At 45.8% G+C, this 13,525-nt stretch overlaps 2 protein-coding genes across 4 annotated transcripts in view; both read left to right on the top strand.

Moving 5' to 3' along the window:
• Nucleotides 1–5,554, top strand: part of LOC149346997 (uncharacterized) — a 62,823-nt gene extending 57,269 nt beyond the window's left edge. For all 3 annotated transcript variants that reach the window (XM_089586820.1, XM_089586823.1, XM_089586822.1), the window contains one exon: nt 1,633–5,554. In XM_089586820.1, coding sequence (XP_089442946.1) covers nt 1,633–2,627 — 995 coding nt within the window. In that variant the 3' untranslated portion in view covers nt 2,628–5,554. The remainder of the gene's footprint in view (nt 1–1,632) is intronic.
• A 3,899-nt stretch (nt 5,555–9,453) lies between these two features.
• Nucleotides 9,454–13,525, top strand: part of LOC149346994 (uncharacterized) — a 125,567-nt gene continuing 121,495 nt past the window's right edge. Inside the window, exons 1-3 of the mRNA XM_089541459.1 lie at nt 9,454–9,670; nt 10,205–10,353; nt 12,109–12,257. Coding sequence (XP_089397585.1) covers nt 9,504–9,670; nt 10,205–10,353; nt 12,109–12,257 — 465 coding nt within the window. The 5' untranslated portion in view covers nt 9,454–9,503. The remainder of the gene's footprint in view (nt 9,671–10,204; nt 10,354–12,108; nt 12,258–13,525) is intronic.

Genomic DNA, 13,525 nt, shown 5'->3' with positions numbered 1-13,525 from the left:
AATGCTGATTTGTTTTTTCGACGTGAGAGGAGTCGTCCATTCAGAATTTGTTCCGCAGGGTGAGACATTTAACCAGGCTTTCTGTTTGGATGTTTTGAAAAGATTGGGCAACAGTGTTTGGTGGAAGCGGCCTGATTTGTGGCAGACGGGTGACTGGTTTTTCCACCATGGCAATGCCCCTGCTCACACAGCCCTGTCTCTACGACAAATTCGGACCAAAAATGGCATGACCTCTGTTCCTCAACCTTCATACTCACCCGACCTTGCCAAGTGCTACTTTCTTTGTTTTGTAGAATGAAAAGACAGGTGAATGTAAAGCGTTTCGCTGATGTTGCTGAGGTGAAGAAAAAAACGACGGAGGGACTGTCAAGCATCCCAAAAGATGAATTTAAACAATGTTTTGAAAAATGGAATGAAAGATTCGACAAACGTATCATTGTAAGTGGAGAGTACTTTGAAGGATATTGAAGGTCTGTGCTGAAGATGTGAACAATTAAGTTCAAACAAAAATAAGTCCGGTTTCTTTTGGGTACCCCCGCGTACCTGCAAGCTGATCATGATTAATTCACTTTAATGTAGTGAGGCAAGCCTGGCCCAAGAGCTAGAGCAGTTAGACTGCCAGATGCACTTCAGTTTATCATCTTGTCAGGTAGGCACTGATTTCGCATTGTTTTGTGTGCACTGCTGATTTGGTAATGAAAACTGGCAGTACCACAGCAAGAAGGGCTCAGTCACTTTGACGGCACGAAAAACAAAGCAAGGAAAATAACTTTGTAGGTCTGCATGATTATTTGCAGTTTCTTGAGGCAGCGAGAGGGCTGATCTATGTTTTAGCTTGAGGTTTGTTGGGAAAGCACTAGCTTTGAAAATTTAGGCTAATTTTCAAATGCTGCACTGCTCACTGTTGAACAGCAAATATTCTTGTGGTTGTATGTGAAATTTCTTACTTGAATATTTTGCCGTTGTGGAGAGGTTAGTAGCCACTCGGACAATTTTTTCATCATGGAATTTGTGAACCGTACATGTTACATTTTCTTCGTTTTAGTCTGATGTGCATGGAAACGGACATAAAGTGTTTATTGTAAATGTAGCATAGTTAATGGCTCCGGCCGTCGCGGTGGCTCATTGGTTATGGTGCTCGGCTGCTGACCCGAAAGATGCGGGTTCGATCCCGGCTGCGGCGGTCGAATTTCTTTGGAGGAGAAATTCTAGAGGCCCGTGTACTGTGCGATGTCAGTGCACGTTAAAGAACCCCAGGTGGTCGAAATTTCCGGAGCCCTCCACTACGGCGTCTTTCATAGCCTTAGTCGCTTTGGGACGTTAAACCCCATACACCAAACCACCAGTTAATGGCTCCAGTCTCCTGTACTGCAGGTTATAACTCAGTGCTAACTTGTTTTTAAAAAAGCTGCCTTCTGTTTTTGGTCCTATCGATGAACTATTTGCAACCTGAAATTTTGTCATCTTTATCTTGAATTCAGAGCAGAAAAGGTTTGCAGAAAGCCCACTTTCTAAATTTGACTTTACGCAATCTAGCGCAGCATTGCCATTCACATTCACTATCTTAAGAACCTAGCACCAGGCCAGGCCAACCTTGCATCGTATTGAAATTACTCTGGTGTTCACACGCAGGCTTGACCTCCGAAGACAGCAGACAAGACGCTTCTGGACAAAATTCGCCTGGAGAAATGTGCCCTGTGAGCCGCGGCACGACAGCTGCTGCTACCAGTGGGGGTAACCGCGAGGATGAACCCAAGGTTAAAAAACTGCATGAGTGTAGCCACTGTGGTAAAGCCTTCAAGAGGAGAAGCAGTCTGAAAGCTCACATCCGCATCCACACGGGCGAACGTCCATACTGTTGTGACTACTGTACCAGTGCCTTTGCACAGAAGGGGGTCCTAGTCAGACACATGCAGCTCACTCACACGGGTGATTGTCCGTACAGTTGCGACCACTGTGGCAGTGCTTTTGCTAAAAAGTTCCACCTGGTCAAGCACATGAGCGTTCACACAGGTGAGCATCCTTACAGTTGCGACTACTGTGGCCGTGGTTTTCCTCTGAAGAGCCGTATGGTCGTCCATATGCGCACTCACACGGGTGAGCGTCCTTACAGTTGCGATTACTGCGGCAGCGCCTTTAAAGATAAGTCGAGCCTGGTAGTCCACCTCCGCTCCCATACAGGGGAGAAGCCACACCAGTGTGGATTGTGCCCCAAGGCCTTTGCACGATCCAGTTCCTTGGTGTCACACCTCCGCACTCACACAGGTGAGCGCCCTTACAGTTGCGACCACTGTGGCAGTGCCTTTAAAGAAAAGGTGAGTTTAACCAAGCACATGCGCACTCACACGGGTGAGCGTCCTTACAGTTGCAACTACTGTGGCCGTGGTTTTGCCGTGAAGAGCCATATGGTCGTCCATATGCGCATTCACACGGGTGAGCGTCCTTACAGTTGCGAGCACTGTGGCCGGGCCTTTAATGACAAGTGCGCTTTGGTAGTCCACCTCCGCTCCCACACGGGGGAGAGGCCATACCAGTGCGAGCTGTGCCCTATGGTCTTTGCACAAAATGGACACCTCAAGAGACATGTGCGGCGGAACCACAAGCACAAAAAAAACAATGTCGTGTGACTTGTGCCCAAAGGCATTTGCTAACAACCGGTGTTAAAAAAAAGTCAAAGCGACTATCACAGCTGGAAGAGTGAAGTTGTGGCACTCTTTTAGAACATGTTTTGTTAGCTATCTTGTTCTTACTTACCAGCTGACAACATTCCTGTGGCACGTGTTGCTAGTCCAGCTAACCTTTGCCAGTAGTTGCATTATCTGGTATCCTTGTTGAGAAGCTTCTTGTTTGAAATTGCACTTTACATGCCCTCTTTGGGTCCTGCTTAAGTGTTTCCCCCCACTAGAAGCTGGAGGCTGTAAAGGGGGGACACAGGTCTTAGGAAGCCAAAAAATTGTCAAAACATCGCTTTTTTTTTTACTGTGATTTTTGAAACCTCCAGCTAATTATTCACCTATATGCAAAGTTGTCTTCCTTCTGGGTTGAATATTTTACTTGCAAGACCAATTTGTACTGTCAGTGTCAACATAATTTGGGCCGAAATTGATTCGAAAACAGCGCTTCCACTACACGCGGATCCTATTCCTATTTCAAAGGGCAGTTTTCTCTCAGTTTCGCTCCCCTGATGTCTCCGTCCTTTCGTTGCTCAAAGAGACAAGCACAGCTTTTAAAATGAGTTACAGTCCTGTTCGTCACTAGGGACTGTTTTAGCCACTGTGCACTTACGAGGAAGGGAGCATAGCAAGCAGGTGCTGACAACACGTAGCGAGGCAGAATTGCTGGTACAGACAGTTTCTGCAATGGTCCTTTGCTGTGGGAGTGGCATAGAGCCAGTGCAAAGCCCCGCGCAGCCAAGCCAGTGCGCAGCCCTGTTGTGCACCACCAGAAAAGATGTGCACGACTCCTGGTTGACAGCTCATTTTGATAACCGTGGGCTAATTTATCCCAGTGATGAGCTAGCAAAGGCTGCAAGGGTCATGGAGGATGCATTCACTGCCTTTTTCAGTAAAAATAAGCTGCACGAAGACAGTATGCAGGAGTTTGCGCAGTGTCTGCACTCTTTGACATATCCTCAGCTAGGGTGTCCCGAACACAGAAAAAATACTTTTTGGCAACTGTGCTTAAGTTTTACATTCTTTTACGATGTTGATTCCTTGCAAAAGGTGTGAACAGAGAGCGTCAAGGACAAAGGAAGCGGCAGAAGTATTTGAAGCTGCCGCGCTGCCAATAGTTCAAGGTAAAGCTCAAAAGTCAAATGCAGGTTTGCATAATTTGTATTGAGCTTGTGTATTTTGTATTGTGCATTTCTACTGTATTGTGTTGAGATGCCGAAAAAAAATCTCATTCTCTGATAAAATAAAAGCTGAAATCGTTTTGAGCACCATTTTTTATTCCCAGATTATTGATGTGCAAACACACACACCAAACTGTATGACCAGGCTGATAACTACATACTATTGACAGGTGAATCGTCTGCTTTTTTGCAGAAATATGAAAGCAGATAACAAAATACAAAACAGGAAACGGAACCTGGCACGCGGACAACACTGTGTTTTGCCTTCTGTAAATATAAAGACAAAAGACCTACAACGTCTTCAAAGAAACATGGGGAAGCTTCGTTTGTTGACCTCGTCACCCCTGCCCTGTCTATGGCGCGTCATCGGGGGATGACGCCGTCCAAACGTGCGACTGTGGGCTGCCCGGCAAAGCAACAGTTGCCTGCAAGTTTCCACTGCTTGCTTGCCGGCGCGCTTCTCATTGGTAGTGCCCATTATCAGTACTGGGCAATTGTAAAACGCGTTTTCGTCTGGTCTCTTTATTTGAATTTTCAAAGTGAAATAACTTTTATTTGCATCCTCCAATTTCAATAATCCATTTTTCACTGATCTATGGAACACATGGCGAATTTAATGTATAATTCGGCAGTAAGGAAAGTATCGTGGTGCCCCTTTAAATACAGCAAGCCAGAGGAAAGCAAAACTGTAGCATTGAATGCGAAACTCATTTTTCTCATCTCAAGTGACATCGAATGTGAACACGTATTCAACCATGTTTATGCCCACTCGTAGGGAATTGACTGCCTAGTGTACTATGTGACGAGCGTCATGTGCCACAAGTTGCTAAAGCTCATGTGATGTGCACCATACAGGATTGGTCTCGGTGAAACAGCTAAGATCATTGACAAGCCAGATGCAAAGCTGGTAAACTGCAAGTCTCGTGGAGGGCTGGAGCTTCCAAAAAAGTCGATTTTTGACTTTCATCAGGTTCCAGAGGCAGAATTTCGAAAGAATTCTGAAAAGAGGGATATGCTTATGAGAAGGCGACAGATGACATTGTCCACAGCTACGGTTATTGCTTCCCTTGCCTTGATCACAAGAAGACAATTATGGCACAGCTTTTTTATAACATGTGTTAGTGAGGATGCTTCAGTGTTGCAGAGCAAGGAGGAGAGATATGAAAAGAAAAAAAAAATTGGTTTTTGAGGAAAGCAAATGGCCCAGTATCTGTCTGGCATCTCAACAGACACCTGTACTGCACCATAAGGGAAGAGAAAAGGGATGGGGAGAGGTGTGTAATGGAAAGCTGTGGAATAGTTTACCACCTGGGGTTCTTTAGCGTGCACTGACATGCCACAGCGCGCGGTGCGAGCTCCAGTGTTTTGCCTCCATCGAAATGCGGCCGAGTTCGAACCCAGGAACTGCGGTTAACTAACCAAGCGCCCTAACCACTGAGGCACAGCAGCGGATGAGAAGTATGGGCAGCAAAGAACTCAAACCCGGAAGTAAATGTCTAAGCTTCCCAATTGCATCTTCTTAAGTCGGTTGGCAAAGTGGAAATACTGTAGAGTTTGTAAGGATATAAGAACATGTTATAATTTTCGTGCTGTTTGTCTTGTAAGCTGTGCTTTGTTTTCCTTCATTTATCAGTGGCAGTGATTTTGGAGTGTTTTGATTTCTTTGCTAATAAAGCTTGTCATATGTGCCCAAATGTGAAATACTGTGCAGCTTCAGTATCATACAGGCAGATTCCTAGTCAGCCCTGTGCATGTGATGCATGCATGAGAAACTTCTTCTTACTTTGTGAGGCATTTAAAGAATTTCGTTGATTTCATGGCTTTATTAAATAACACAGGAGATATCAGCGTCTGCTTAGCTCATAACAAGGCGTACAAAATGAGCCAGTTAGGCGCCTTCCCTTCCTCAAAACCAAGAAAGTGTTTATACTGCGAATAAGATTAAACAGTCCAGTTCCCAGTCTAGCCTTATCCCTTTTCTATACCCTTCACTGGATCTCGGGAAAGACTCATAACTGGCTCACATTGCCGGTGGACACATCAACCGCTCTGCAAAAGAAAAATATTAACGCCGACTAAACGGCAAACTAAATTGGGGATCAATGTACGTTAGCAAGAAAGTGTTGGAATATTGGGGAAGTATACATTGAGAGGCAGTGAGAACAACGTTTAAGTACAAAGCATAGCCATAATGAGTAAATATCGAAAATATAAGATTGATGTTTTCCGATAATTCTCGGTGTTTACCATTTGTTCTCGTGGAATTCAAGCTATTTAGATCGTGAGAAACATTGGGAATTCCAACAATTCACTTGCCACCAGGCCTATAAAAGGTGGATTCTTGTAGTGATCGGTCGTCCGTAATTCATCAGACCAAAAAACATTAAGGGGATTTAGTCCAACACGGCGAGCAGGTTGTCCGGGCAGTGGTGTCAACTTCTGTGATCAATTTGAGCAGAAAGCTTCCATTTTTGTATTACAGGTGAAACTTGGAATTCTTGGCATAGTGTGTAAATGTCACGCATGCCAAACGAGTACAGGCTTGACAGTGAATCGGCCATGCCCACAAAACACAAAAAGTGCTTGTAGAAATCTCCAAGTCATCTACACCAAGTCTATACCAAATGTAACCAAGATTTTATATAACCATCCGAAAGAAGCCTCTCTTGCCTAGGCTAATGCGACGCTATCTGTCTACTACAAGAGGTTTTCCTTGTCATCTTGTAGACTTCTATGTGATATTCTATTTAGCTGCATTTTATTAATGCGAAAGCTTATTTAGAAGGCTATGTTGACGCTGGAAGTGTCCGCAAAATGTGTCGCCGGAAGATGGTCCCCTGTGACGTCTTCGGTCATGAGACGTCAGAATCAAAAGAAAATTTAATAAAAACGAAGAGCATCGGGGGGATAGACTGCAGCGGTGACCCGTGTTCGTTTGAGCATCCGCCTCGCATGCGGGAGGTGCGGGGTTCGATCCCCAGTGCCGTGGGGTACCCACCAGTGATACAATGGGCACAAGCTTTCCCCTGGTCTGGTGCTCGGCTTCTTTAGGGTGAAAAGCTTGGAAAATGGGTCTTTGATCCCACCTCGAGTAGAAGAAAACACCTTCCATGGCACTATTTAGCCGCAGATGCCCTTGCGTCATAAGAATTCATATCATCAAAAGCACATATTGAAGTCAAATGAACCCAGACCTCTAACGTGCGACATATGACGTGACAGGTTGACGCAGAATTTAATTTGGAGAGTGAAGACGTCGCACTCGAGATGATTGACATTCGCTGCCACATGCAGACAGCAGAGAGGAGTAATGGTAGAGAGAAATGCGCAGTGCAAAACCTCGTCCGCCGAAGCAACAGATGTAGCAGCTGCAGACGAAATCACTGTTTGACGTCAGTATGGTGGCAGCATTCCCGAATACATTCTTCAACAAAATTTTTAGCAACCATTTGTGGAACAGCATTTCGTACGTGTCATAGCATTTCTCTTTGCAAGTAGCTTATACAGAGAATTCCGTTTTTATGTGCGGGAATTTAAAAAATTCCTGTGAGCAAACTACTGGCCTAATCGAGAGCAAACTTCGCTCACGGGGTAGCATATTATGGTCTACGTTATTTGAGATGTAATTAAACGTCGGTACTTGCCTGCATTTCCTGAAATTAAGAAGAAACTGCTGTCAACTGCGGGTAAAGCTGTCGCAGACGAGAGCTATACGCGAGCCGAGCAGCTGGTTTGACAGGTCGCGCCATCTGCCGGAAGACGAGGCAAACGACGTCCCGGCTCGTCTGCTCGTCGAATGTCGCCTTCCGGCAGATGGCGCGCCCTGTCAAACCAGCTTAGGGTGCCTCGATGCGCGCGCGCCCTCTAACGGAGCGCGCGCGCATCGAGGCACCCTAAACCAGCTGCTCGGCTCGCGTATAGCTCTCGTCTGCGACAGCTTTACCCGCAGTTGACAGCAGTTTCTTCTTAATTTCAGGAAATGCAGGCAAGTACCGACGTTTAATTACATCTCAAATAACGTAGACCATAATATGCTACCCCGTGAGCGAAGTTTGCTCTCGATTAGGCCAGTAGTTTGCGCACAGGAATTTTTTAAATTCCCGCACATAAAAACGGAATTCTCTGTACATTTTAGTCAAGTTAGAGGCCAGCTTGCAACAGGGGTTCAGACCGATGAACATGCACCTTCAGTTGCGTGCTTAATTGAGATATGTGAAGATCTGAGCTCTACTGCGCCCTTTCCTTTCCTCAAAACGCATGCTTTCGCAATATTCCTCCACGTAAGCAGACTTAAAGGGCTCCGAATTTCTTTTTGGTTATTTACTCATTATTGCTAAGTTTTGTATATAAACTAGTTGTTCTCATTGCCTCTCAAAGTATACTTTCACAGTATTCCAACATTTTCTTGCTAACGTCTATTGCTGCCCATTTAGTTCGCCGTTCCTAAGTTCAAAAGCGGGTCGCAGTCGTATGGCTCCATCTGGCCGAGCGCCGAGAACTGCAAGGGGTTTCGGTGCATCTGCGGAGCACTCGTTGGCTGAATCTCCGCGGCCGACGAACAAGATGGCGCCACCGGTGCAATCACTGAGAGAGCAGCCAGCTTCGTTTTATCGTCGCCGCTGTCGATGCGAATATCCGACGTTTTTTTTATCGATTTAGGCAAATACCCTGAACAAATGTGGTATAAAGCAATTCCGCAGACCTAATCCCAATTCTGTGAGAAGTTTGAGCGCGAAAGATTGACCGATTTAGCTGTGAGGTGCATTCTACGGAGTGCGTTTATTTGCCGAACACGCTGTAAATAGTATCAGGCCGCGGGCACTTACATTCTACAAATGAAGACCATTCATGCATTTAATTCACATTGTTCCATAGTGCGCCATATACATTAGGGCCATTTTTTTTACCTACACTGGCTACACTAGTGTAGCCAGTGTTTATTGATTTCATTATACACTTGCTACACCAGTGTAGCCAGTGTAGGTGAAAAAATGACCCTATGGTTTCTCCTGCTAATTCGGACTTTATATATGAGTTCAATACGTCACTCCTGCGGTTAGTCCATCGGCTTCTCGTAGCCACGCGCCGTTCGTACCGTTGGCGCGCACCAACAGTGCGCCGACTTCTGCTCCAGGAGTCTACGCTAGCGCCACGCCGCGGCAACCGTTTTATAAGCCACACAAGGAGAGCGTCGCTTGTGCCACTGAGTTTCAAAACACTGTACCCTATGGTGGATGAAGCGTAGCGCCGCCAGTTTTCCCTCGATGACAAATGACAAGGTTCGGCCCCGGGTGAAACAAGACGATTACGGCGAGACGATTTTCAAAGCGTTGACGATGCACCTACAGTTATGAAGACATCTAGATTCCTTCGGCTCCATGTGTGAATTGTGAAAAGAAAAGGATCAGCGGATCGAAAGGTTTGAGTGTTGAAAAGTTCTAAACGATTGGAACAAACGCTTGTGGTTTGTCGTGCCCGATAATTTCGCTCGGCTTTGAGCTGCTGTTTCGCGGGTTTTTTAAAAAAGAAAAGTGTTCCAAGTAATGCAGAGTACAGAAACGGCATATTTGTGCTGGTCTAGAACGTGCTCCGTCTTGCTGCCTGTGTCATTTTGGTCCGCGCAAGTTTACCTCGGACGTCCATCGACGCGATGTCTGATCCGGAGGTCGCCGCGCTGAAGACACTGGAGGAATTTCTGGGCTTCAAGAATCCGCTGCCATATGCTGTCGAACCGCTCAGAGACGTCAAGCGGGGCGAACCTGATGACCCGAAGATTGTTTTCTGCCTCGACATGATGGGAGGCTCTCTGGAGGACAGGTACAGCACTACACACGTGATCTAACCGGTCAAAACTGACAACTCTTGAAGGAAAAAAAAAGTACCTCTGTTCGATGCCGAAAAGTAGTACTTACTATTGCGTGCAAGTTGAACACGAGCAGGGCAGCGAAACGGTTGCGTAAGGATGAACGTGACACGAGCGTAGCACGCTCGTTCAGCGATTGCACGTTTGTGTAAATATCCGAAGTTGGCCAATTGCACTTTCTTAGGATATGGACTTGGTGCATTTTTCTGGAGTAAGAACGAAAACAAATTTTGCAGGGATGGGACCCCGAAGAGGAACTGGGGGCTGTTAGTCGCGCTAATTATGAAAGAAGGCAGTTAGCATATGCTATTTTGTATTTCCTGCGATTGCATGCCTTGCTGTCTGTATTAGCTGAATTGTGTCATATGTTGGAATTGTAACATTTAATTCCTATTAAAGTGTGTGAACACCTGTGAGCCGGCAGCATTGTGTTTTTTGTTCTTATTCACGGTAGCAGACGTTGAAGGCTACCACTTTTTTCCTACTAGGTTCATCCACGGATGTGAGAACTCTGACAGCTACCGGTTCCACCACTGGCACCTGATCAACAGCTTCGTCTACTCTTCACACCACCTTGTCACGATCCCACCTCCCGGGTGGATTTCTGCTGGCCATAAGCATGGCGTCAAGGTTTTAGGTGGGTCGCTCAATTCATACCACGGTTCAGCAGGATGTTTGCATGCAGGTGCTGCAGATTGGGTACTTTTTTTTTTCTGAGCACAGTGCTGAATATTGGTCGCTCCCATCGTCAGTGTTTTCCTCATGGTATAATCATGGCCTTTTATGGTTTATTACAAACTTTTCAAGATCAGTAAACCGTTTGCCAGGAATAAAATGTTCCAAACGTTAAAAACCTGGAGACTAGGATTGGAGTTGAACGCATGCCAGTGCCTGCTGCCAGGATGGTGACTGGAAGGTGTAACAGCAACTTTATTGAGACAGTCAAAGCTATCAACAAGTGAGAGACCATACCGAGTGCGTCGACCACCAGGAGTTTAGACCTCTAGGAAGAGCACTCTTCAAAGTACAGGGGGGTGTTGTGTCTGAACTAGCAGTGTGGGGAACTGGGCAGTGATGTCCTTGATCGTGGGAGCATGTACCATCCTGATTGCTTGTAACAGCAGTCAGGATTTTGTGTACGTACTCAGAATAAAACATTTGTTGCTTACCTAACACTGCATAAAAGAGGCAGTACTGGAAATGTTCTTATCTCGTGTGTCAAGTGCAGTATGCCGAATTCCTGCCTCCACACGGGCTTCCAGTTCAATGTGCACAGCATCTAAAAGTATTCGCACACAAGACAGCTGTTGTACGATGCTCTAAAGCATTCACATTACTCTCTGGTTGAGCAAGCCTGCCCTATAACACAGCAGCTTCAGCACCTCTTGCTGCCTCTCCCAATTGAGCGTGCCCGTGAGGAGCAACAGGGGCTTTCCTTGGGCACCAGTGCGAATGCTTGAAACGGAGTTTTCTCTCTTGATGCTCTCCTGCAGCTCACCTTGCATCACTGGCTGCAGTTCCTTACAAAGTATCTTTCATCATCATCATCATCAGTCTAACGCTGCCTACTGCAGGGCAAAGGACTCCCTCGTATCTCTCAAATTAAGCCTGTCCTTTGCCATCTGCGCCCACCGTAACGCCGCATATTTCGTTACCTCGTCCACCCAATTAACTTTCTGCCAACCCCTTCTTGGAATCCAGTCTGTTGCCCTTAACAAACATTAGTCATCCTCCCTTTGCACTACATGCTTTGCCTTTGCCCGTTCTTGATTTTGACATCGTTAACTAGTGTTGGTTCCCTGACCCACTCTGCTCCCCTCATGTCACTTGACTCTTATGCAGAAATATGCAGAAATATTTCGCACTAATAGTTTGAATGCCTGCCCTTGTTCATGAGCAAGAGACGTCATGTATTGTTGCTCGTCTCTGGGAGCTGTAATGCAAGGTGCTCCATTCTGTGTGGATGCCATTAGCTGAAATTCTTGTCCCTGTTACAGTTTCAAAGCAGTGTTAACGCAGGTGGATAAGAGATACAAATTAGAATTGCATTGTTTGGTCGGCTGTTTTACTGTATTTCATTGTGCTACACTGCTTTGTTGTGTGTCACTTATATTTGCGATGCTTTTGGAACCAAATGTTGCAGCTTTGAAATTCTCTGAGGGACCTTAATTTGGGACTTGCTGGCATGCGTTGATGCTCTCTGCAGATTCACCAGCTTCTATACTGTACGCTTCATGAATAATGCGTAATGACAGTCTGGTTTTGTGAAGGTAGGGCCTGCGTTAGTAAAAAGCAAAGGAGGTCTGAATTGAAAAGCACAGCTAATGTCACATTTGGTGGATATTCTCAAGGTGTAGGTTCCTGCATTAACTGAGTGGTCCTGGCCTTTCAGGGGCCTTTATCGTGGAGCCAGGTCCAGGCGCCAAGATTCTCAGCAAGATCAGAAAAGGCGACCTTGTGTCCATAGTTGCGTCCCAGCTGGCCCACATCGCTGCTTCATGCAAGTTTGATGGATGGCTCATCAACATCAAGTGTGGGATGGTTGGTGTCATTTGTAACTGTGTCTCACTTCCTGGCATACATTAGTCGCAGTGCAGGAGGTGGTTAAGGAATCAAATGCATAGCATTGATTCATGCACGAGGTTGATGTAACCCTGGTCAACGATGTTGATGTACTCCTAGACAAACTAATCCAGAGCCCTCCTATGTATCATTTCTCATTATTTCAGTGCGGCTTTGGGATTTTGAACCCTGCGTACTGTAACTTACCACATGCCGTTTCAGCTGCCATTGGCAGTTGGCCTTGGAGATGATATCATTTGAGTACTTTAGAGATATCCTAGAGAACTGTCAATAGCTCAGTCATTTCGACTTTGCATCACTGCATGAACTCTCCTTATTTTATTTGCCGCTTTTAAGCCTGTGCTTTGAGACTTTAGTATTTGTTGTATCGACAACTACACATATATTGTGTCATCAACTTGTGCTGCTTCTCTTACTGCTTTGCTCCAAACACCACGTAACATACCTGTTGCTGCTACAGCCTTTCTTTTCCCTCTGGAGTTTATAGGGAGCCAAAGTTTTGAGGGACAGATCTTATATTTCTTTAATTTTATAGTATACCACTAAGTGCAGGAGAAAGAGGGGAGAAGGTTTTCAAGGTTTGGAGGGAGGAAGTTATAAAATTATGAACAAATTAGGTAGAAGTGTGTAAGCCAGTTCGGTGCAGGGAGACACGTGCACAGCGTGACAGTATACGTGAGCTACAGTGTTCGGATGGATCTAGGTACTGTGTAGAAGTGGGAGGCAGTGTGGATGGACTGATGCAACTAGAATCGCACTGCATACTTGTATAATTGTTTGAGAGCACCTCGAGAATTGGTAAAGGCATTAACTTGCTGACACAAAGGGTCAGAGCTCAGGTGCCGTCCACCAAAATGCTTGCAATTGCAGAGCACAGAAGGTAGGATTTGTGATGATGTAAGTTGGGCAGCCCTTTAGGTGCGAGGATGTGTATGGCTAATAGAAGCACTGGAATCTCATAAAGACTGAAGGACAGCATCTGCATAAAGGATTCAGCTTTCTTCTGACAGAGACGAAGCCACTGGACATGTAAGGGGGGGACAACGAGGCCTTCTTTCAGCAATTAGGCTTGTTTGTTGTGACTGGACTGTTGTGCCAAGAAGGCACTTCAGGTTGGAAGTGGGGACGGAGTGAGTCCTGTTCGTCTCGTATTGATCTGTGGATTCTATGAGCATGTTCAATTGCACATATTCCTGCATCACCATAGTAGGCACCTGCTCCGCTCC

The sequence above is a fragment of the Amblyomma mixtum genome, chromosome 4 (genome assembly GCF_055824585.1).
Source record: "Amblyomma mixtum isolate Tamu chromosome 4, ASM5582458v1, whole genome shotgun sequence".
NCBI lineage: Eukaryota > Metazoa > Arthropoda > Arachnida > Ixodida > Ixodidae > Amblyomma > Amblyomma mixtum.
The sequence above is the reverse complement of the archived record's forward strand: the minus strand, read 5'-3'. Positions and strand labels throughout refer to the sequence as shown.